Source organism: Rhinichthys klamathensis, unplaced genomic scaffold (genome assembly GCF_029890125.1).
Source record: "Rhinichthys klamathensis goyatoka isolate OS25496 unplaced genomic scaffold, OSU_Roscu_1.1 h1tg000253l_1, whole genome shotgun sequence".
In the NCBI taxonomy this organism is placed as follows: domain Eukaryota; kingdom Metazoa; phylum Chordata; class Actinopteri; order Cypriniformes; family Leuciscidae; genus Rhinichthys; species Rhinichthys klamathensis.
The window spans coordinates 901299-925422 of record NW_026606775.1 but is presented as its reverse complement, the minus strand read 5'-3'; the positions used below and the strand labels follow the sequence as shown (position 1 = coordinate 925422).

Below are 24124 nucleotides of genomic sequence, written 5' to 3'. Positions count from 1 at the left end.
GCTGACTTTTGTAAACCTCGGAATAAATGGAAAGACTGACATTAGCGTAGATGCCATTCTTCTTAAGATCTAACGAGTACATCGGGTGTTTTGGGAAGGGTCCCCGGTTCCAGCTGACCTAATCTATGCAGCTAATCATTTAACTGATTTGAATAATAGAAATGTATAATGTTCTATGTGAATCCCAGGTAAAAGAGATGTGTTTTTAGTCTAGATTTGAACTGACAGAGTGTGTCTAAAAATTGTGTGCTAAAAAGGTCTTACTCGAATAAGAAATTCATGTATTTTGCTACTTTGGTAGCACTTTAATGTCCGTCATTAATAAGTAACTATGCAGGAAGAAATGCAAGACTAATGAGTAGTACTACATTAACACTTCAGCTACTACTATTAACTAATAAAGAAAGTAGCTTAACTAATCAGTAAGTAGTATACAATTTAGGAGATAGTTCCTAGGTAATCAATAATTACTTAATGAGATTAGCCTCATTAATAACGAACTGACAAATTATAAAAACACATTATCGTGTGTCTGAGATGTAATCAATCATCATTTTTACTCTGAATGTAGTCATATAATGTGTCACTAATTACTCAAGTGTAACCTAGTCACTATGCAGGAACTACTTGTGATCTGGACCCTAATTTTAAAGTGAAAAAGATGTTTTTCACTTTAAAATAATGGTCCAGATCACTAGTAGTCCTTGAAGAGTGAATAGGTTACACTTGAGTATTAGTGATGCATTTAATGACCACGTTGAGAGTTAAAAAATACAATTGCTAACCTCTCAGACACATTAATGTTGTGAGTAGTAATTAATTAGTAATTCTTTTTTTCTCATTCTCATAATTACCTATTAGTTCTTGAAGATGCCAATCTCATTAAGTAATAATTGATTGCCCAATGAGGAATTATCTTGGTCCTAAATTCGATTTAGTTGTGTGTGATTAGCTTGTTTTCATATTAGTTAATAGTAGCTGAAGTGTTAATGTAGTACTACTTATTAGTCCCGCATTACCTGTACGTCCTGCATAGTTACTTATTGGCTGTGTTCCAGCCCAACATTTTCATGCCCTTCACTCGCTAACATCACAATCGTGTTGCATTGTGGTATATGGAGCTGCGTGAAGTCTACACATGAAGTAGACTCACTCCCTCGGTCAAAATCCATATAAACTTCCCTCGTCCACTTCACAAAGTAGAACGCACTTCAAAATGGCGGCAGGGATTCCCCCGAGGGGAAGTGCTTAGGGAAGTTTGCAAGTGCATGTCTAAAAGTGGACTGGAACGCAGCCCTGAATGTTGGCCTCCATGGAGAACTCTTAGCTTTAGCTTATCACTGTTGACAGTTCACTCCACTAGTGGCCACCACTGCAAAAACATGCAGCTTTTTTGTTTGTTGTTAGCTTTTTAGTTATATTGTCCAAAGGTACTGTACATCAGCTGGCAAACCCATTAAGAAGTAAAGGCTTAGGAGTGAAAGGAATGACTCTCCAGTAAAAGGAATGATTGTGGTTAGTTTGCTCAAACTATGGCAGTGATACAGCGAATCTTTGAGCTAAATCAAAGATGGCTCCATCGGAGAAGGCCTTTCAAAGGCCAGTGAAGGCATACTGACAGTTAGTGTAGCGGGTTGACGCATGATATAATTGAGCATGAGGTTGCGGGTTCACGCAATTATTCCGAAATTATATAAAATATCCATGGTTGCATTTAGTTTGCTATTTGTATTTTTTTATAATATACCATTAATATCCTAATAAATGCCATTTCAACTATTTCTGAAGTGCTTCTTTTATAAAGAACACAGCTTGCTCACACAACTCAGTGAAACAGCCCCTGCATGAGTGAATGATTGATTCTCGAGCAGTGATGGGAATAGTTATAAATAACGCCGTTACTAACGGCATTACTTTTTCCAGTAACGAGTAATCTAATTGATTACTCTTCTCATCTTAATAACGCCGTTCCCGTTACTGCCAAAAAATGCGGCGCGTTACCATAACTGATGAAGCTGGTTTTTTTTTTTTTTTTTCATCAGACCAACTAGATCTCTGAGCGAGAGGCAAATACTTTTTTTACTGTTCTTCCTTGGTTAGTGGGTAGAGCACGAGACAAGCGCATAAATGCTTGCTCTGTCAAACCTCTACAATTGATCCAGAATGCTGCAGCCAGAGTAGTCTTCAATGAGCCGAAGAGAGCACACGTCACTCCTCTCCTCACACAATTGCACTGGTTGCCAGTTGCCGCTCGCATTAAATTCAAGGCACTGACGTTTGCCTACAGAACAACCACTGGCACTGCTCCCTCTTACCTAAACTCATTACTTCAGACTTATGTGCCATCCAGAAACCTGCGCTCTGCTAGCGAATGTCGTCTTGTGGTACCATCTCAAAGAGGCACAAAATCTCTTTCTCGGACCTTTACCATGGCTGTTCCCTGTTGGTGGAATGATCTGCCTAACTCAACCAGAGCTTCTGAGTCAGTAGCCACTTTCAAGAAACTGCTGAAGACATATCTTTTTCGACAGCACTTGATTCAGTAGAATTAACACTTTCTCTTCTCTTCTATTCTATAAAAAAAAAAAAAAAAAAAACCTGCACTAAGATTAAACTGAGAGGGGTTATAGCACTTACGTATTGTTGTCCTACTGTTAGTCTAACTGCTTCTATTGTTCTCATTTGTAAGTCGCTTTGGATAAAAGCGTCTGCTAAATGAATAAATGTAAATGTAAATGTAAATAAATGCTGACGACTGAGGTAGAGTAAAATGTAATTGTAAGCCAATCAGAGGTAGAGTTGGGCGGGTGTTCGAAAGCACGCATAGTAGTAGGCATTCGGCACTTTTGACTCAGCTCACTGAAAAGAGCCGGCTCTTTTGGCTCACAAACGGCTCTTTAAATGACTTTGACTATAATATTTAAATTTTTATTACATAATTATTTAATTTCTATAGGCTAAATTTGTAAAAATAGAGTCGGCTCTTCAGATATGCGAGCCAGCTCCCGACGTTCACCTAAAAGAGCCGGCTCTTAGAGTCGGCTCATTCGCGAATCGCGAATGACCCATCAAAAGCTCATTCGCGAACGAGTCGATCCATCATCACTAACGCCGGTTTCACACTGCACGCGTTAGCAGAGCGTAAGCAGCGCAGGAGCAGTGCGTGCGGTGAGCGGAAGCAGGACACGCGCGTTTTGCTTTCATACTGGCAGCGTTTGACGCGCGCGGCGTATTTACAGACAAAGTACTCTATAATGGGTAAGTTGGCATTGCTTTATTTCGTTTTCAAATACATTTAAGAGAAAAGACTTGTCAAGAAGCTTATTTCATTAATGAATAGGCTATATTATAAAACTTTTGGTTCATATTTGTTTTTGTTGACTTTGTTTTATGTTTAAATTGATGAAGGTCATTTGATTGACTGTTTAAAACACAATAGATATCACCAACCCACATAGCAATTTTTCTCTGGCCCAGCTCCGGCCCACACAACCAGCTTTTGCTTGGCCCACATACCGCAATGAATGACGGTCCTAGTGTGGACCAGGTCTGGATTCCAGACAAGGGCCACACATGGGCCATAACTGGACCAAGTCTCAGCCAAGTTAATTACCCATAACTGGCCCAGAATTGGGCCAGATCAAAATGTAACATTTGAACCAAAACATAACCTTAAGTAAACCATATCAACACCAGTATTTAAGCAGAAAGGCCAGAACTGAGCCACACCGGAGACTGAAACACAGGTGAACTAAACCTGGCAGCCACAATATGGGCCACAGGTGGGCCATGACAGATCCACAATATGGGCCACAGGTGGGCCATGACAGATCCACAATATGGGCCACAGGTGGGCCATGACAGATCCACAATATGGGCCACGACAGATCCACAATATGGGCCACAGGTGGGCCATGACAGATCCATATCTCAGCCACCTGTATGACCATAGCTGGCCCTTTTCTGGTCTGGACCAGATGAGTTCCATGTCAGCCTCAACACCACCATAACCAAGCCACTTACACACCCCTCCCAGATAAATAGTAACAACAAGACAGTATTCTGAACAAATATTTATTTTTGTTAAACATCAAAGCATTGGCATCTGACATTTTTCAGTTGTACAAACAACTATCTAAAATTGCACTCCTCTCTAAGTTCAGCAAAAAATTAATAAAAACAAAAATAAAACAAGTGCCGTTTTTTTTAAGTTTTCCATGACGTTTCACTTTAAATGTTACTTGATCATCCATGTTTCTGGTCATCAAGTTTCATTGCTTTGCCTAATGCTTGAACGTCCATGTTTCTGGTCACGAACAAGATTCACTAAACATTTAACACTAGAACATGATTCTAGTCATCAACAAGTTTCACTTCACAAAACACTTCGTCCACGTTTATGGCAAGGAACAAGTAGCACTCTTCAAATGACTCTGAAACAGTCATGATTCTGTCACTGAACAAGTTGAACTCTGGACTGAACACCCATGCCTAAAGCCTGTTAACCAGTCATATTGTCCTTATGCACTTTGTTCTTCATCCTTTCTTTTCATCCACCATCTCTGTCTGGGGCCAGATACAGCCATCTTTTAACGGTGGAATCAATGTCTTTCTCTGTGGCATCAGATGTTAGACGGTTACGTCTCACAGCCGCTGAAAAACACAAGCACACATGGTGTATAATTAACTTATGCATCATCAGGTAATGTGGATATTGAATAAAATGCAAAATTACATCAAAACCTGAACCAAGATTCAAATAAAAATTTTACAGGCGAAAAAATACTACAGGCGAAAGATCATTTAAGATCATGTTTATTTTTACTTTTTTTTAATTCAGTGTATGTTTTTGTTATGCAACCTTGAGCTTGTATTGAGGCATACATAAAATGTTCTCTGCCTCCTTCACTTTCTTAATCTCTAATATAGTGAATTCATGCTCAACCATGCTGGTTCCAGATTTGTTTTTTTCCATTCATGCTTTAAGCATTTAAGTGAAGAGAGAAAGAGAGAAAAAAACCTTTGTAAGGTCAATCTCCACTTGATTTAAAGGATTTTTTTTTTTAACTGGACAAAAAGACAAAAGGTACAAGACTGTGTAATTAAAGGCTTTATAAAAAGAACTGCAATCCCATGTATCACAACAAAATCAAATTAAAAACAGCATGACAGTGTAGTTTTTCAAAAAGAATTCCACTTTCAAACTATTATTTAAAAAATATTAATATAAAAAAAAAAGAATAGAAAAAAAGCAAACTGATGGCTTAGGTAGAACTGACTACAATCAATTAACAAACTAGCTCACATAAAGTCTGACTTTGCAGGTTTACAAAATGGTGTTAAAATTTAAATTCCATTTTAGACTGGAATTTTTACTTCCGGAACCTGACTGTTGCACTATGTACTTCATCTGCTCGCTCCTTTTCCTCTGCCCTTCTCTTCACCCCTCCTCTTCCCATTTCCTCTTTTTGTACTCCCATGCTCTCTTCTTCTAATCATCTTAAAACTTGAAAATCTATTAAAATAACTTTTTTATATTAAAAGTATAAATGACTATTTATATTTGTAAGGATCCACCCACCAGCCCAAGAGGAATAAGTGGCCTGGTCGAAGGTTTAATGTATATTTTGTCTTTTACTTGCACTTCTACATTATTTAGGATTTCATTTCATTTTTAGTCTAGCTCCATGTTCAATCTGACTCTAATTTCAAGTGATCATTTAATTTAGGCAATATTACTAATTAAAAACTGATCACAAAAATCAATTGTATGTTAATTTAGATATTTGATTATTCTGGAAATCCGATACTTTCATATTCATAATTTGTTCATTAAGGACCTACCATTGCTCAGAAATTCACTCTGTGAACAGTGAACGCACAGACACAAACTTGCCAGTTCTGTAACTTACTTAGATAATACATGGTGATTATAATACTTTTAAATACTCAACTACTCAATGCTCAATACTGTTTATTACTTATTGTCAACTTAATTTAAAGGTTGGATGTTCAATGTCAAAATTCAACATATATTACACAATACGGATCTTCATAAGTATTGTTAGAAATTTTCCGGTTCCGATTATGGTTCCATTTAAATGCACTATTATAAAGTGCTACCACCAGACCCGGAGATCGGCTGAATGGATTTGAAAATGGTAAAACTCAACTTTTTAACTCTAGGGAAGTTGGAAAATTTGCCTATTTTCAAAAAAATGAGTGTTCCTTTAAGGATTGGTGAAGGGACAGATAAGCAAATGGTCTTTCTCCCAGATCTTCCCGTCAAGATTAGAAAGTTTATTGTTTTGTTGGATGCCATGCGTGTTGCCAGAGTTCCTGAGTTTTGGATTCACAAGGAATTGATTTCATAAGGAAATTGTTTCACTCCTTACATATTGGGAATAAATGGCAACTTACCAATCACAACATCTCGTATCTGTAGGCGTAGGAAGCTAATCTTTCCATTAAATCCCCTCATGTTAACTTTCCTCGCCAAGGAGTTGGTAAACAGACCATGCATGATTCTCCAAACAGACTCCTGCACGTTCGCCCCACCTTTAAGAGCCAGTGTGTTTACCTGAAATCATTTATGTAAATAGTTTTAAGCAGTGGTTTAATATTTTAGAACTTTAATCACTAAATACAAAGATTATTATAGATGAAATTGGTCAAAATATTCTCTCTCTTTAAAAGTTTTATAGTTTCATTTTAATCTGTCAGGATTAGGTATAATATTGAATGCAGGATTAAATCATATCTCATAGTGGAAAAATTATGAAAAGAAAAGTCCTGGTGTAGAGGACTTTGGCTACAGTGTATGGATATACTATTCTACAATATATATAATATCATCGCCTGTCATATATGAGGCATGAATATAATTTTACAGATAAACACACATAATTAAATAAGCAACAGCTTTATGTTATGCATTTTAAAAATGTATTTCAATATATTTTACAGCGTTTCACATATATGTGAATATATTACCTTTCTGTATGGGAAAACATTGTGATTTTACTCAAAAATATTTGAAAAGGATTTTAAATGTGGCTCAAGATCGGCCATACATATATGGCCCACATATCTATATTTGACATCTGGGCCAAATACTCCATTTGACATCTGGCCCATGTCTTGGGTGCCGTCTTAAATCCAGTGCCATCTCTGCCAAACCCGGGCCATGTTTGGCCCACATGCTGTATGCCAGTTCCGGATGAATGCCAGCTGTGCCAGACACATGCCAAATCTGGGCCAAATTTGTTTACTGAATAATACATAAAGTCAAATAAAATGTCCTGAAAATTAATCATGACTTGTTTAAGTGGATAGGGCTACATCACACCATAAACTGAAAGAGAATATGAAAGCAGTGAATGCAAAACATAGTTTGAAGTCAGTTATGTTATATATATATAGCCTATATATATATATATATATATATATATATAACAGGATATACTATATCATACATTAATCGCCTGTCATATATGAGGCATGAATATAATTTTACATATAAACACAATAATTAAATAAGCAAAATGAGCTTATTATGTTATGCATTTTGAAAATATATTTTCAAAATGTATTTCAATATATTTTACAGCGTTTCACATATATGTGAATATATTACCTTTCTGTATGGGAAAACATTGGGATTTTACTCAAAAAGGATTTTAAATGTGGCTCAAGATCGGCCATACATATATGGCCCACATATCTATATTTGACATCTGGGCCAAATACTCCATTTGACATCTGGCCCATGTCTTGGGTGCCGTCTTAAATCCAGTGCCATCTCTGCCAAACCCGGGCCATGTTTGGCCCACATGCTGTATGCCAGTGCCGGATGAATGCCAGCTGTGCCAGACACATGCCAAATCTGGGCCAAATTTGTTTGCTGACTGGGAATGCGCTTTTGGGTCAAACTGCTGTGTTTTTGGCCATGATCAATGCATTGCCACTTTAATTCAGCGTAAGCCGCGCGGCAAAAATAGACAGGACGCCGAAACGATCGCGGCACTGCTGCTCCTGCTCTGCTACGCGCTGCCGCGCCGCCTCTGCGTGCGGTGTGAATGCTCTAATCTGTTAACATGGGCGCCGAAAAAAATACGCGCTGCTTACGCTCTGCTAACGCGTGCAGTGTGAAACCGGCGTAACGGCCAACGCCCGTTTCACACATACTCCGTGTGCAGTGCGTATGCGGTGCGTGTTGCGGTGCGTATGCGGTACAGGAGCAGCACGCGCTATAGTGCTTTCACATATGCTGCGTGCGTTTGCAGTGCGCAACTGATCCGCAGCTGTACCACAAACACATTTACTCACTTTTTGTATTTCAAAAAATCATCAATCAAATCAAGTCATCAGCAACTTTTATTTAAAAAAAGTCTTTGCCTCCAGTGCGATTCTCTTTGTAAGCTACACATATACACTCTTTAATAGACGTATTCACGTTTAAACACATTTTAAACAACGTATTATTCAATGCATTACTTTTATATAGATTATATATTAAGTTGCTCAAGCAAGTGGTAACATATTTAACCATGTACTTATATTAAAATTGCAAACATTTTAAATTAAAACTTAAAATTGACAAAAACAGCAGACTCATACCTTTTCTTTTGCATAATTTAAATCTTAATACAATAAATCTTGCATGTCACAAAGAACTTGTTTTTCCACCTCAACGAATGAGACGAGTGTCGTTCATTATGTGGTCTTGTAAATTGTAGCTTTCCTTGCTTTATCCCGGTCTTAAAGTAAGATGACTATGAAAAATAGTAGTATTTAATTTAATGCATTTATGGTTACATTTTATTTAATTAAATACATTTATGGTGAGATTACATTTTATTGAATTAAATGGATTTATGGTGAAATTACTACATATTCAGGTCAGTCTGTGTTCATTTTGACCACGAACCGTGCGCTGTAACTTTAATTCAGCGTTTGCAGCACAGCAAAAATAGACTCGGTGCGGAAACGATCTCTGCACTGCAGCTGTATACCGCTGGAACGGATCGACGGACCGCACCCGCGTGCAGTGTGAAAGCTCTAACCTGTAAACATGGGTACGTAAAAAAATACGCACCGCATACGCACTGCAAACGGAGTATGTGTGAAACGGGCATAACGCTCATGAATTGCGAACGACCCATCATAACGCATAGTCGGACAGGACAGGACACACAATGAACAACACAAGCAAGCCAGTCAGTCAACGAGAGACAGGTATGGCGACGAGCTTAACAAGCTTAATTTAATTTTGCCCAGTTGTGGCCTGTTGAGGGGCAATAAATATCAAAAGTTCCAAAACATCTATTGTGTTATTTGCATTGATCCACTATATAAACATAATATCTACATGGCATTTGATTGGAGGCTAGTCCCACAGCAACAATTTTTTTTTTTAGATGTGTGTACAATGTTTCATGTTTCTGTTAATAATGTATTGTATTAAGTGTCCATTTCATTATAATATTCAGATTTATCATAAATAATTGAACATGCACATGTATTGTAAGTTCCGTTAAAGAGGGGTAGAGGTGCGGTCACATTTGAGCATTTAAAATTTAATTTTACTTGAAAGTAACGCAATAGTTACTTTCTTAAGTAACTAGTTACTTTTAAAATTTGTAACTGAGTAACTAATTTAGTTACTTTTTGGAAGTAGTAACTAGTAACTGTAACTAATTACTTTTTAAATGTAACTTGCCCAACACTGTTCTTGAGCCATCGCTATCAACCAATTCAGCAGCACAGCCACGGACGGAACCTGGTAACGTAACACGTAAGAAGATATATCTTAACAGCCTCCTAAGGTACAGTTTGGGGAACACGCCAAGGAAAGGTAAACCTTTAGTTAAAGGGGTGGTTGATTATGATTTCACTTTTTTAACTTTAGTTAGTGTGTAATGTTTGAGAATAAACAACATCTGCAAAGTTATGATGCTCAAAGTTCAAAGCAAAGTGAGATCGCTTGTTTGTAGATCAATATATGTGATGTGATTATATGTGAGTAAAAGCCTAAATTAAGTTCATCAGTTCACCATATAAAGTGATCAAGTGTCTTCATAAAACTAAACCACTCAAATCACATGGATTAGTTTTACAATCTCTTTATGAACTTGACCTTTGAAACATCAATGGAGGGACAGAACGCTCTCAGATTTCGTCAAAAAGAACTTCATTCGTGTTCTGAAGTCTTATGGGTTTGGAATGACATGAGGGTGAGTAATTGATGACAGAATTTTTATTTTTGGGTGAACTGTCGCTTTAATGTTTTACTCCTCAGGTTAAATTACATTACTAAAAAAGGCAACAGAAACCAAACCTGCAAACTCTCTTTCTGACACTGAAATCTATGGGATTAATATCCTGCCATGATTCAAAACTGAAAATAAAGTTCTGAAAGGTTGAAACCAAGTGTTCGAAAACTCAGAATCTTACAAAAAAAAGTTTAGCAAGATCGAAAAATAAGATTTGCAAGCTTGCAAAATGTTTTTTTTTTTTAAAACATCTCTGCAAACATGTTGTTTTTGAGATTTCCTTCTTCAGAACTGCAACATATTTTTTTTTATGATGTTGCACAAACAATTTTTCAGAGTTTCAAATTTGTCACTGTTCTCCTACTGTATTAGTTTGTTTTCCAGGTTTGAAACCTTGTAAATGGGGATCTGAAAACTGGTGTGCAAATGTGTGAAAAAAAGTTTTGAAACTCTAAAAACAGAGTTTTGCAGGCTTGCAAAGTGGTAAAAAAAAAAAAAAATCTCTGCAAACATAATTTTGTTTTTGAGTTTTCCTTCTTCAGAAGTGCAACACTCTTTTTTACAGCGTTGTGCAATCATTTTTTCAGAGTTTCTAATTTGTCACTGTTCTCCCACTGTATTAGTTTGTTTTCCAGATTTGAAACCTTGTAAATGGTGATCTGAAAACTGGTGTGCGAATAGATGAAAAAAGTTTTGAAACTCTGAAAACTGAGGTTCGAAAGGGCGAAACATTACATTACATTTGCACTCCTATTGCAGACTATTTTTTCAAACACCCACTTTGCGGAGATACGCCCACACAGTTGCGAGCTTGCGACTCATGTGACTTGTGGCAAATCTGAAACTCTGAAAAATTGTTTGTGCAACATCGTACATTTTTTTTGCAGTTCTGAAGAAGGAAATCTCAAAAACAACATTATGTTTGCAGAGATATATATATATTTTTTTTACATTTATTATTACTTATTTTTCGATCTTGCAAAACTTTTTTTTTGTAAGATTTTGAGTTTTCGAACACTTAGTTTCAACCTTTCAGAACTTTATTTTCAGTTTTGAATCATGGCAGGATAATAATCCCATATAAATCGGCCATTCACGTGATTAGTTCAGTTTTTATTTGAATGTATATCTGAAGGGAAATTACTGTCTTCATAAAAGTTTCAATGGAATCTTCTTTTCAGGAGCGAGACACTCTAGAACCAGATGGGCAAGGACCTCCAACCTCTGAGGTCAGGAGGTCATCTAGTTGAGGGGGGCTTAAAGGGTCAGCTAGCAATACATCGAAGCTAGCAGTAAAGGGCCTTTTGTCTGTGGAAAACTACTGGGAAACCCTGCAGGGAAAAGGACCTTCAAGCGCAGAATAAAGATTGCCCATTTCTATCTCAGCGTCTCACTCACTCCACAGGGTAACTGCTGTGTGGCGACTGGGTCTATTCTTGCAAGAATAAATACTTCTCTTTTATAATTTTGATTCCAAGTTGTCTCTTACGCAGTGATGATGGTTAATAAGATGTTTTGCCACAACAAGATGGAGTTTATTAAAGAGGAGATTGAAGACATTAGTGATCCAGGACCATCCAGAATAAAACATGAAGATACAGAGGAACAAATAGGTTGGTTTCCCTTCTTGATTCTTCTATAATTATATTAATTAATAATCAGTATACGGATGATAAATAATAGAGAAATGCATGTAAATAATAATAACATTGTGTATAACTGAACTGACCTTTCCACATCAAATATACATACTCACACAGACAGATATGTCTTTTCTTCTAAGTTTTCTGCTAAGTTTTTTTCTTTTTCTCACAACTGATTCTAACAGCTTAATACATTTTATTTTAGACCAACTGGAAGTTGAGGAGCAAAGACAGAATCTAAATGATGTAAAGAAACACTGTGACTTCAAAACTCAAGGAACAAAAGCCCAAAAGCTGCACTCCTGCTCTCAGTGTGGAAAGAGTTTCCAAAAGAAAGCAAAGCTAAACAGACACGTGCGAATTCACACTGGAGAGAAACCGTATACATGCACTCAGTGTGGAAAGAGTTTTAATCAATCATCAAGTCTCAGTTATCATCTGCACATTCACTCTGGAGAAAAACCATTCAACTGTGATCAGTGTGGTAAAGATTTTATTTCATCATCAAGTCTAAAACAACACCAGAAAGTTCATTCAGATGAGAGGCCTTATGTGTGTTCTCTCTGTGGAAAGAGTTTTTCACGACTGCTCACTTGTAAACGGCACCAGAAAACACATAATGAAGTGAGAGATCATGTGTGTTGTGACTGTGGGAAGAGCTATATTACATCTAGTCAACTGAAACTGCACCAAAGAATTCATACTGGAGAAAAACCTCACAAGTGCTCATATTGTGACAAGAGTTTCGCTCATTCTGAATCACTGAAATATCACGAGCGAGTTCATACTGGAGAGAAGCCGTATTACTGTACTGAGTGTGAGAAAAGTTTCAGAAATTCAGGAAGTTTGAGAAATCATCTGCGCATTCACTGGAGAGAAAACATTCAACTGTGATCAGTGTGGTAAAGATTTTATTTCATCATCAAATCTAAAACAACACCTGAAAGCAACTACTGTTTCATGGCTGAAAAGTTTTAAACAACTCACTTGTAAACTGCACCAGAAAACTCATGATAAAGTGAGAGATCATGTGTGTTGTGACTGTGGGAAGGGCTTTACATTTACCCAACTGAAACGGCACCAAAGAATACTTTTATTTTTTGTTTTATTTAAATTATTTTATTCCAAATGCAGTTTCTCAGATCCACTTAATTTTTTTACTTACATTTACTCAGTTCATATGGTATGTAATTGATTTCAATGCTTTAAAAATGAATCAATAGTTTTAACTGTAAAAACGTTTCACCAAAACATTTTAGTAAATCATAGTAAAAGTTTTTAGAGTGAGTGTGAGAAGAGTTTCAAACATTTATCAAGCCTTCACACGTCATGATTCCTGCCTTGTGTTCCCCTTGTCTCATGTGGACTAGGTGTCGGTACACGATCCGTTCCATCTGCACGATCCGTTCTACGCATGCGCGTAATTACGTAGTAGAAGACGTCACGGTTTTCCTACACTATCGGTACCACGCATGCGTGGATGAAACACTTTACGGCCAGGCGGCACAACTTGCGGCATACCGGTATTTGTGTAACATAGACATTCAATGTTTGTGTAACTTTAGTTGTATTTTGTTTAACATTTCACAGCGGGTCTATTTTGATGTTTTTAAATGTAGCTTACGCTGCATTACGATGTGTTTACGTGGTTGCCAATCCAAAATAATAAAGGAGTTGTGACTGTGAGTTATGAACATACATGATCAGTTTCCCCCACTCTCCTTTGCGATTCATTGCTGTATGGTATTAGGCTTAACTGACTTAACTTGCCGTGTTTTGGTCTGAGGTCAGTATTGTCAGATGGTTTGGTGTCATTTTTTTTGATTAAAATTTAATTATTAAATTAAATAAATTATTAATTTATAATCGGCTATTAGTTACCTTTTAAGTTGAGTAATTTTGTATTAGTATGGGTCTATATAGGCTAATATATATCTATATAATCTAAATGCGGAAAATAATCTCTTTAATGTTGTTTACAAAGACAATAAAGGAACATAATATGCATTTCTGCCTAGACTATCTGCACTTACGTGAAAAAAGAACTACAAACAAGTCTGGGGAAACGTTATAGAGTATTTCAAACTGACAATGGAAATGACTTGAAAGAAGCATGTGTACACACAGAAGTGACATGGGACCAGTGGTGGACAGTAGTAAAGTACACTTTTTGAGTATCTTTATTTATCTTTATAAAAACACACACACACACACACACACACACACACACACACACACACACACACACACACACACACACACACACACACACACACACACACACACACACACACACACACACACACACACACACACACACACACACACACACACACACACACACACACACACACACACACACACACACACACACACACACACACACACACACACACACACACACACACACACACACACACACACACACACACACACACACACACACACACACACACACACACACACACACACACACACACACACACACACACACACACACACACTTTAACAGCTCTCAGTCCACTTCAGACGAACACTCTTTCCGCTGTAACAGCTCAGTCACTTCAGACGAACACTCTTTCCGCTGTAACAGCTCAGTCCACTTCAGACGAACACTCTTTCCGCTGTAACAGCTCTCAGTCCACTTCAGACGAACACTCTTTCCGCTGTAACAGCTCTCAGTCCACTTCAGACGAACACTCTTTCCGCTGTAACAGCTCTCAGTCCACTACAGACGAACACTCTTTCCGCTGTAACAGCTCAGTCCACTTCAGACGAACACTCTTTCCGCTGTAACAGCTCAGTCCACTTCAGACGAACACTCTTTCCGCTGTAACAGCTCTCAGTCCACTTCAGACGAACACTCTTTCCGCTGTAACAGCTCTCAGTCCACTTCAGACGAACACTCTTTCCGCTGTAACAGCTCTCAGTCCACTTCAGACGAACACTCTTTCCGCTGTAACAGCTCTCAGTCACTACAGACGAACACTCTTTCCGCTGTAACAGCTCTCAGTCCACTTCAGACGAACACTCTTTCCGCTGTAACAGCTCTCAGTCCACTTCAGACGAACACTCTTTCCGCTGTAACAGCTCAGTCCACTTCAGACGAACACTCTTTCCGCTGTAACAGCTCAGTCCACTTCAGACGAACACTCTTTCCGCTGTAACAGCTCAGTCCACTTCAGACGAACACTCTTTCCGCTGTAACAGCTCAGTCCACTTCAGACGAACACTCTTTCCGCTGTAACAGCTCTCAGTCCACTTCAGACGAACACTCTTTCCGCTGTAACAGCTCAGTCCACTTCAGACGAACACTCTTTCCGCTGTAACAGCTCTCAGTCCACTTCAGACGAACACTCTTTCCGCTGTAACAGCTCTCAGTCCACTACAGACGAACACTCTTTCCGCTGTAACAGCTCAGTCCACTTCAGACGAACACTCTTTCCGCTGTAACAGCTCTCAGTCACTTCAGACGAACACTCTTTCCGCTGTAACAGCTCAGTCCACTTCAGACGAACACTCTTTCCGCTGTAACAGCTCTCAGTCCACTTCAGACGAACACTCTTTCCGCTGTAACAGCTCTCAGTCACTACAGACGAACACTCTTTCCGCTGTAACAGCTCAGTCCACTTCAGACGAACACTCTTTCCGCTGTAACAGCTCAGTCCACTTCAGACGAACACTCTTTCCGCTGTAACAGCTCTCAGTCCACTTCAGACGAACACTCTTTCCGCTGTAACAGCTCTCAGTCCACTTCAGACGAACACTCTTTCCGCTGTAACAGCTCTCAGTCCACTTCAGACGAACACTCTTTCCGCTGTAACAGCTCAGTCACTTCAGACGAACACTCTTTCCGCTGTAACAGCTCTGTTCATTTAAACGAACACTCTTTCCGCTGTAACACACACACACACACACACACACACACACACACACACACACTAACAAAATGTATAGGGGTGACTGTGCACCCCAACTCCAGCATTTACTCTCAGGTTGAGGGTGTCTTTGCAAATAATCATGAAGGTTTCCATGTCCTGAATGTTTTCAAAAATGAACGTGAAAGGCTCCATGGCATAGCACTTCCTCGACTCCATCAGCACCCTCCACGCTTTCATTTGGTCATCATGATCCATCAACATGTATGATGGTTCTTGCACCTGGCCAGTGAAAAGCCCAATACTGTTCCTCACGATGTATTCTGCCTGGTACATATGTTTCAATGTGAGGGGCAGCTCCTCCACTTCTACCTGTTCCTCCTATGATAAAGTAAAATACCATAAATTAAGACTACAACATAAAATGTTTTGGTCTTTCAAACGGGGCCTAAAGACATCTTTTCAGCAAAAAAATGAACAAATGTCTCTTGGAGATGGCTGCAATGTAACTAAGGGTGAAAGATTGACAACGTTTACATGCACCCTCATAATGCGATTATAATGGGATTTTAGCAATATTGCAATTATATTTTACCTCATGTAAACACAATACTTAAAGCAACACTATGTAACATTTTTACCTTAAAATAATGTTTCCAAAATCTTATCAGTGGTTCATCAAGTCATAACAGGGTGAAAGGCACTTCTGCCATTGCCTGACGGGGTCTGTATCGCTTTTACTGGCACTACGGAACTTCGGGGTTCGGGTAGTAACTTGGCTTGCTACGGTAGTCGGTGTTACCGGTGTTAATTTAACATTTAGAATGCGTACGTGAAAATGGTTGTCTGGTTAGTTTGGCCATACCTTGACTATTTGGGGTCGAGAAATCCTATAAATAGGTGGTAGGGTGCCTGCCATCAGCTGTTCTGCCTCCTCTGTCCAGAAGGCAAAGCGCTGCCCGAAGTTCTGCCCATGCCTATTCAAAAGTATGGTACTTTTAATGTAGCATAATTGTAAAGCAGACCAATGTTTTACTGCTTGAAATATATGCCCTACCTTGCGATCGAGAATTTCTCCAGAATCTGGAGACACCACCACTTCCGAATAGATGGTATGTCAGTCTGTAATACACATGTAATATTGGAGTCTTGCATTGTTTGTTTTTTAACATTCTTTGATACATATACATTCCATGAATTACAACTTACATCCAAAAAGTGAAACATGGCACCAGTACAGATGCAGAGGGCATACTGTTAAAGAGAAAAATAATTACTATGGAGATTTAGGACAAACAGGAAAAATTGAGTAGAAATTGTATAAGTTTACCATAAGCATGAATATCCCACAGCTCTGTCCATCTGACTGAACTGGAAATGGCTGAAAAGTAATATACAGTTACTCAGATGTAATGTTGACAACCATATATAGTGTCCGCTGAGCAAAATGAAATGGCAAATTTACATAGTAAGTAAAGTTACATCAAAATCTTTGCCCGTCTTCTCCACCCACGGTCCATTAGCCACTGCTCCTGCAAGTTGTCTGGAAAAACATTATGCAAAACTGAATCCATAGAACAAGGTTTTTTCCTTAATCCTAAAGCCAGAGAACAAGGCTTTTACTCAATCCTAAAGCCAGAGAACAAGGTTTTTACTCAATCCTAAAGCCAGAGAACAAGGCTTTTACTCAATCCTAAAGCCAGAGAACAAGGTTTTTACTCAATCCTAAAGCCAGAGAACAAGGCTTTTACTCAATCCTAAAGCCAAAGAACAAGGCTTTTAATCAAACCTAAAGCCAGAGAACAAGGCTTTTACTCAATCCTAAAGCCAAAGAACAAGGCTTTTAATCAAACCTAAAGCCAGAGAACAAGGTTTTTACTCAATCCTAAAGCCAGAGAACAAGGCTTTTACTCAATCCTAAAGCCAGAGAACAAGGCTTTTAATCAAACCTAAAGCCAGAGAACAAGGCTTTGCCTGAACAGGATATCAGTCCATTTCACTCAGTTTGATCTGTATTTGTTAAGGCTGTTACACAATGTCATCAGATTGAAGATTTTCAGAGTGCTGTTCAGGCTTAACTGGATGAAAAAAAAAGTAGAAAACACCCCCTATCATGTATTAACTTTAATTCCCATAGTAGCACGTAACTACATGCACTTTATGTTCTTTGTTAGCCTTAATCGGTCACAGGTCAAACCTTGCTAATGTCCTCTGCTTATGCATTTCAAACCTAAATATGGTTCGGTATTTCTCATCTCCAAACCCATTTGGACATAATGAGTCCAGAAAAATAGCCTCCTTCTTAGCAACTAATAACACCTGTGAAGAACATACCCTATTAATGTCAGCTATAGGGGCACCAACTGGTTTAAAAATAGAGGAAAAACTAAAAAACAATGTAACTGTACACAAAGCATGTAGTGGCTTGCTGTTTGTGACCCCCTAGACCATGCTGGCAAAATGATGATATCTTTAGATTCCACATTGTCCTATGAAAAAAAAACTATGTTCAGATCTCCTTGGACATAATCTTCACTTAAAGAGGTGTATCTGCGGGACTTATCAACACATTATACAACTTACCGGCAAACTAGGTTCGCTTAGTTTCCATTTAGGGACTTCAAATAGGTCAGCAATGTGGACATCCATTCCCTGAATAAAATTGTATGTCTGCATTTCATATACATACATCTCACAAAAGTGAGTAGTAAAAATGTGAGAGGTGCACTCACTTTTGCACAAACTTATGTGTAAGTCATCAAGGTAAATACAAATACATACATGTCTCCTGCCTGCCTCCTCTACCAGCCTGAAGCACGCATTCCCAATCTGAAAGCACAGAATGTTTTGCATAATTACAATAAAGGCATTAGAACCATCCAAACTCTTTACAGCAATATCCACTTACACTGCTCTCCACCTGTTCATCTAGCCCCAGGCTCCAAAAGTCTTCCCTTTGAAGACAAACTGGGCCATCCAGAACAACAATTTCTTTTGCTGGACGTGTTCTATCCAGCACATAGGTCAGCTAGAAATAAAAAATATCCCTGTTAGGAATAAGCAATCATGCATTTATTATTTAAAGCACACCAACAAGCTGTGCATGTGAACTATCCAGTTTAGTTTGGCACTCACCACTTGTTCTTGTTGAGGACACAACCTCTTGTGCCACAGTGGACCTTTATTGGCATACTGGTGGTCCACCAGTCCAATGTCTTCTGCATTGTTTTGGCTGCCCTCCGATTCATGGCTATGATCTACACAACAGGAAAGTAAATAGTAATCAGCATTGCCAAGTGTCATGTTTATATTTGCTATGTCACCAAGTAGGATTATTACAATACCTTGTGGCCGAAAGTAGGGCCTTAGCTGTGCAACATTCATTTTCTGTATTTTTCCTAACATAGCCACACTTGCCACACCCTTCTCTGTCAGGGATGTGAGGGTGAATGGCCCTTGGTGGAGATCCTGTAAACAATTTCCCTTCTTCACCTTCTTTTTGGGCTCCCCAATTAGGACCTCGTCCCCTGCCTTAACTGAGCACTGGCGAACCCCTTTCCTTTTCTTTGCCTCAAAAGCCTTTTTTTGTTTCCCCTGTGCCTTTTCAATGTTTTTCCGTACCTTAAAGATAAGAATATATTACTATGCGAACATTCTTATTCAAATTGAACATGCCATTCACACAACTCTGAACAAACCGTTTCATTGAGGGCCTTGACTCCAGCTAGTTTTAGCTCCAGCTCCTCCTCTGGGTCCGCCAATTCAAAGGCAGCGTCTGTCTCACAGACATTTAATGCCTGTGGTAGACGGGGGTGCCTATTGTACATTAAAAAGTACGGGCTGTACTTGGTGGATCTCTAATTTGAAACAAAATGTTTTGCATCAAATCACAAAATAAAACTCTTAAAACATGTATGCAACATATGTTATCTAGTCATTTTGAATAATAACCTGTTTTGCAGTGTTTATTCCATAAACTATGGCCTGTAAGTGGATGTCCCAATCATCATGGTGCTGATTAACATATTTTCTGAGAGTCCTCTTTATATTTTGATTAGTTCTCTCATCCTTCAACATAGAAAGGAATTGTTACATGCACTTTAGTGTACATTGGCTAAAATGGACTTTACTGTTTTGCGGGATGTCATGAGGGCACACTTACTTGGCCGTTTGACTGGGGATGGTATGCACTTGTGATGGCATGCTTGATGTTCAACGCCGCAAATATGTGTGCATTAAGCTGTACATCAGACACACATGGTTATTTTCAATATTTATTGGTCTCAGAAATGACCAATGAATTGTGATGATGCCATATGCCCTGTGTGAAGGGAGAGGGTAATAAGGACACATACCTCGTTAACAAATGCACGGCCCCTGTCAGTGATGATTTTCCGGACCATACCAAATGTGTAGAGCTTTGACACAAGTGCCTCAGCCACCTCAGTGCTAGAGCCACACTTCAAAGGCTCAGCGATAACCCACTTGGTGAACAGGTCTGTCACCGTGAGGACGTATTGATGGTCTTTCATGGTTTTTTTCAGTGGACCAATGAGGTCCATACCGACCACCTCCCACGGCTCTTTCACCTGTGGAGATATGTAATATTACCACATCACCTAACTTGTTGCTTTAAGTGGTACACCAAGGTAAGCTCTACCTTAATAGGGTGAAGGGCAGGAGACACAGTCTTTATGGGGTCGTTCTTTTGGCATCTGTGACAGCTTTTGACCTGATGGATACATTTATTATTTAGACAAAATAATTATATTATTTAGACAAAATAATTATCTGAAGTCAAACAAAGCCACTAAATCAATTCATTGCCTGAGAGCCATAGTGTCAAATTCCATTAAAGTTCCAAAAAAGTACCCAATCTGCCACATCTGCCTTTATGTTATCCCAGTAGTACCCCACAGCAACCCTGTCCATGGTCGCCCTCACGCCCCCATGGTTCCCTGTTCCAGGGTTGTTGTGGCACTCCTCCAGGACAGCCCGCCTCTGCTCATCAGACAGCACAACCAGCCTCATGAATTGTGCACTGGGGCCAATGTAGAATAATTTACTTTCTGTGATAGACAAACAATGTTTGTAACGTAATGATTTTGCTGCTTTGTTTGGTATTACAATACAGCACGTATGTGCACATGTGTCTGTTCAGGGATGCAAACACGTGTGGTGAAAAATGTTGGCGGTTACTATGTCTGACTAGATGGAACGTTACTGACATGCTCACACGTGTTAACTAAAACAATGCGAAATATTATTTTCAAATACCAGAGTATAGAAGAACAAGAGGCGAAACTCTGATGCTTTTTTTGGTAACAGCCACTAGGTGGCGTTTCGGTAGCCCGCCATTTTGGGGTGAAGTTTCCAACTGGAGTTACTGGACAACAGCACAGATAACAGTTTTTTGAGGTAGTTTTTTCTTGCATTAGTGAGTATTACCATTTTATGCAACTTTACACAATTACAATTACTACTATTATTAGTTAGTTACCAACTTCACTAGGCCTGAAATATATTTTGTACGTTTTAATCCCCTGGATTATGCTAAAAACATGATGATCTTATAGAACATGATGCATTGCTGTGTCCGTTATTCTATAATTGCCACTTTTGTACAGTGGCTGTGTTTTTGTTTACATAGTCTTGCTTTTTGAGAGAGAGAGAGAGAGAGAGAGAGAGAGAGAGAGAGAGAGAGAGAGAGAGAGAGAGAGAGAGAGAGAGAGAGAGAGAGAGAGAGAGAGAGAGAGAGAGAGAGAGAGAGAGAGAGAGAGAGAGAGAGTGTGTGTGTCTGTTTGTTTGTGAGAGGGTGTCGGTTCCTGTTTGTTTGTGTGTGAGTGAGAGAGTGTGTGTTTGTGTGTGAGAGAGTGTCTGTTTGTGTGAGAGAGTGTGCGAGTGAGTTTGTGTGTGAGAGAGAGTGTGTTTGTGTGTGAGAGGGTGTCTGTTTGTATCTGTTCCTGTTTGTTTGTGTGTGAGTGAGTGAGTTTGTGTGTGAGAGAGTGTCTGTTCGTGTTTGTTTGTGTGTGAGTGTGTGTGTCACAAATCATAATTCAACTTGAATGGTCTGTTTGTGTCTGTTCGTGTTTGTTTGTATGAGTGAGAGAGTGTCTGTGTTTGTGTGAGAGAGTGAGTTTGTGTGTGTGAGAGAGTGTGTTTGTGTGTGAGAGGGAGTATGTTTGTGTCTGTTCCGGTTTGTTTGTTTGTGTGTGAGTTTGTGTGTGAGAGAGTGTCTGTTCGTGTTTGTTTGTGTCAACTTATTAAAATATCTTACTTTACTGCAACTATCTGTTTCTGCTTCTTTATCATATTTATAGTGTGTGATTTATAAAATACCTTATATCCTACATCACATACATCATATATTGTGTCTGGTCACTGTATATCTTATATCAGAATATTATATTACTGTAAGCCTACTGTGAATATTAAAATACGCCGAACCATGTGTCCTGTATCATAGCTACATGAATGACATTTGCAGCAAAAAAAAACCGCGCGAAAATCAGTTTGATATTCAGTGAGGTATAATTAATTTAATGCGCTGACAGCTCATTGCACCTGCCAAACAGATTACAGCGGGTGACCGGTCTAAGATGGGACACTGGCAGTAACTTAGCGGTTGATAGGGCGTCTATCAATAATGATGTCTATGCACTCACGTACCTCTTATAACAAAATTTGCAGCCATTCGTGAGACCTTCTTCTTCAACGCTGCATCCACCAACCCGTCAACCAAATATTGTCTAACGGCAGCGTAAAGGGCAAACTTCTCATTTCGCTCATTTCTTCCACTGAACTCCATTTTCTTTTGCTGTGAGTGAATGAAAGTTTCGCGGTACAAATATGCGCATGCGTGGAACAGATCGTGCAGTGTCGTAAATCAAAATCAGCATCGCAAAACAGAATTATAATTTGCGCATGTGCGTTTTCTACTGCGTCTACTACGCATGCGTAGAACGGATCGTGCAGGTGGAACGGATCGTGTACCGAACATGGACTTCTGTTATTTCTTCTTCTTCTTCTTTGGGCTTATTGGCGGTTCGCATTCTTAAAAAGAGCATTACCGCCATCTACTGTAGGTAATAGATCATCACAACTCCCAGAACAATCAGGACTCGTGCTTTCAATGTTGCTGTGTGTTTAGCTCCTCCATCTACAGCCAAAGTCCCTCATCTTCCAGAGAGGGATACTGATACTAAAAATACTAATAGCCTATCTATATTCTAAAGATCAAATTTGTTCTACTTAAAAACTTTATTATTAACCTACCCCCTTCTACTGAGTTGCATCTTTAATGTTAATTGTTGATTATCTTCCATCTCAAATTCTTCAATTATCTTTCTTCTTTCCTCAGAATATTTATTACACTTAATAAGTACATGCTCCACTGTTTCTCTGCTTCCACACCATTCACATAATCCTGTAGGATGTTTTCCTATTATTTGCATTGTTGAATTAAGTCCTGTATGTCCCAGTCTTAATCTAGAAATAGTCTTCCTTCCTTCTCCCACTTGAATTCCTTCCTCTACCTACCAATGGTTGTGTTAAATGTAAATGTCTACCTTTTTCCTCATTATCCCAATACGATTGCCAATTTTTATTTATCTCCCTTTTAATTATTGATTTGATTTCTAATTTACTATACCTAATTTGCATATCTATAGTTTCCTTTGCCATAGACTGTTTTGCTAGTTTATCTGCTGCTTCATTTCCAGACACTCTTTTGTTATTTCCTGTTTCATGGCATGTTTTGTAGCCCTTGTGGTTTATCCAGTTGATTAGTTCCTGATTGTTCGCAGGTGTGTCTTGTTTTCCAATCACCCTTGTGTATATATACTTCAGTGTTTCCCATGTTCTGGTGTGGTGTTGTCCTTTGTTGGATGTTTTGTGGTTCAATATCTGGATTTTCTTGTGTTTGGATTATTGTGTTCTTTGCCTGGTTTCTTTAGTGGTGGGCAGATCGAGGCTTTGTGAAACACTGAAACAGTTGAAGCAAATGTGCTGTATTGTGTCGAGGCTTCGAAACAATCCGACACCTGTCTCCATGGTGACCCCTAGTGGTCAGAACAGTGTAAATGCAATGAAAACCGGGCCAAACATGCTTCGCCATCATGCATTCTAAAATACATTCTGAAATGAATTGCATGTAATTAAGCAAACGTCATTTAGTCATATAGCTTTATATTATATATGTATAATTATTTTGTATTATTAATTATGATTTTAATTATTGTATTTGCTTCATAACACTGCGGAGATTTACTGAATGCGGCCCCTTTAAGAAAAATGACACCGCGCGCACTGAGCATGCGCAGAGGAGGAT

At 38.8% G+C, this 24124-nt stretch overlaps 3 protein-coding genes across 6 annotated transcripts in view; 2 read left to right on the top strand and 1 right to left on the bottom strand.

Moving 5' to 3' along the window:
• Positions 1-24124, top strand: part of LOC130101124 (oocyte zinc finger protein XlCOF6-like) — a 297964-nt gene that overhangs the window by 76853 nt on the left and 196987 nt on the right. The window lies entirely within an intron of this gene.
• Positions 9074-12854, top strand: LOC130101171 (gastrula zinc finger protein XlCGF7.1-like). The gene is made up of 2 exons (XM_056266758.1): positions 9074-9077; positions 12123-12854. Exons 1-2 carry the CDS (start codon positions 9074-9076, stop codon positions 12809-12811), a joined length of 693 nt encoding a protein of 230 aa, XP_056122733.1. The 3' UTR covers positions 12812-12854.
• Positions 15854-18805, bottom strand: LOC130101151 (uncharacterized). 4 transcript variants are annotated; one of them, XM_056266741.1, is made up of 9 exons: positions 18704-18799; positions 18577-18624; positions 18379-18447; positions 17278-17338; positions 17126-17176; positions 17005-17049; positions 16853-16917; positions 16661-16772; positions 15854-16176 (listed from the first exon to the last, which is right to left on the bottom strand). In XM_056266741.1, exons 5-9 carry the CDS (start codon positions 17132-17134, stop codon positions 15859-15861), a joined length of 549 nt encoding a protein of 182 aa, XP_056122716.1. In that variant the 5' UTR covers positions 17135-17176; positions 17278-17338; positions 18379-18447; positions 18577-18624; positions 18704-18799; the 3' UTR covers positions 15854-15858. The 4 variants fall into 4 exon arrangements, with proteins under 4 accessions (XP_056122716.1, XP_056122717.1, XP_056122718.1 ...); XM_056266742.1 differs by lacking the exon at positions 18379-18447; XM_056266743.1 differs by lacking the exon at positions 18704-18799 and having other exon boundaries at positions 18577-18695.

What these genes read in the sequence shown, in the direction of transcription:
- LOC130101151 (XM_056266740.1), bottom strand. Translation starts at nt 18,723, where the DNA reads ATGAACAGGTGGAGAGCAGT. An exon ending in CCATGTTTCACTTTTTGGAT is followed by an intron (nt 16,918 to 17,004) that starts GTAAGTTGTAAT and finishes TGTGTATTACAG; the next exon opens with ACTGACATACCATCTATTCG. An exon ending in CTCGACCCCAAATAGTCAAG is followed by an intron (nt 16,177 to 16,660) that starts GTATGGCCAAAC and finishes ACTTTATCATAG; the next exon opens with GAGGAACAGGTAGAAGTGGA.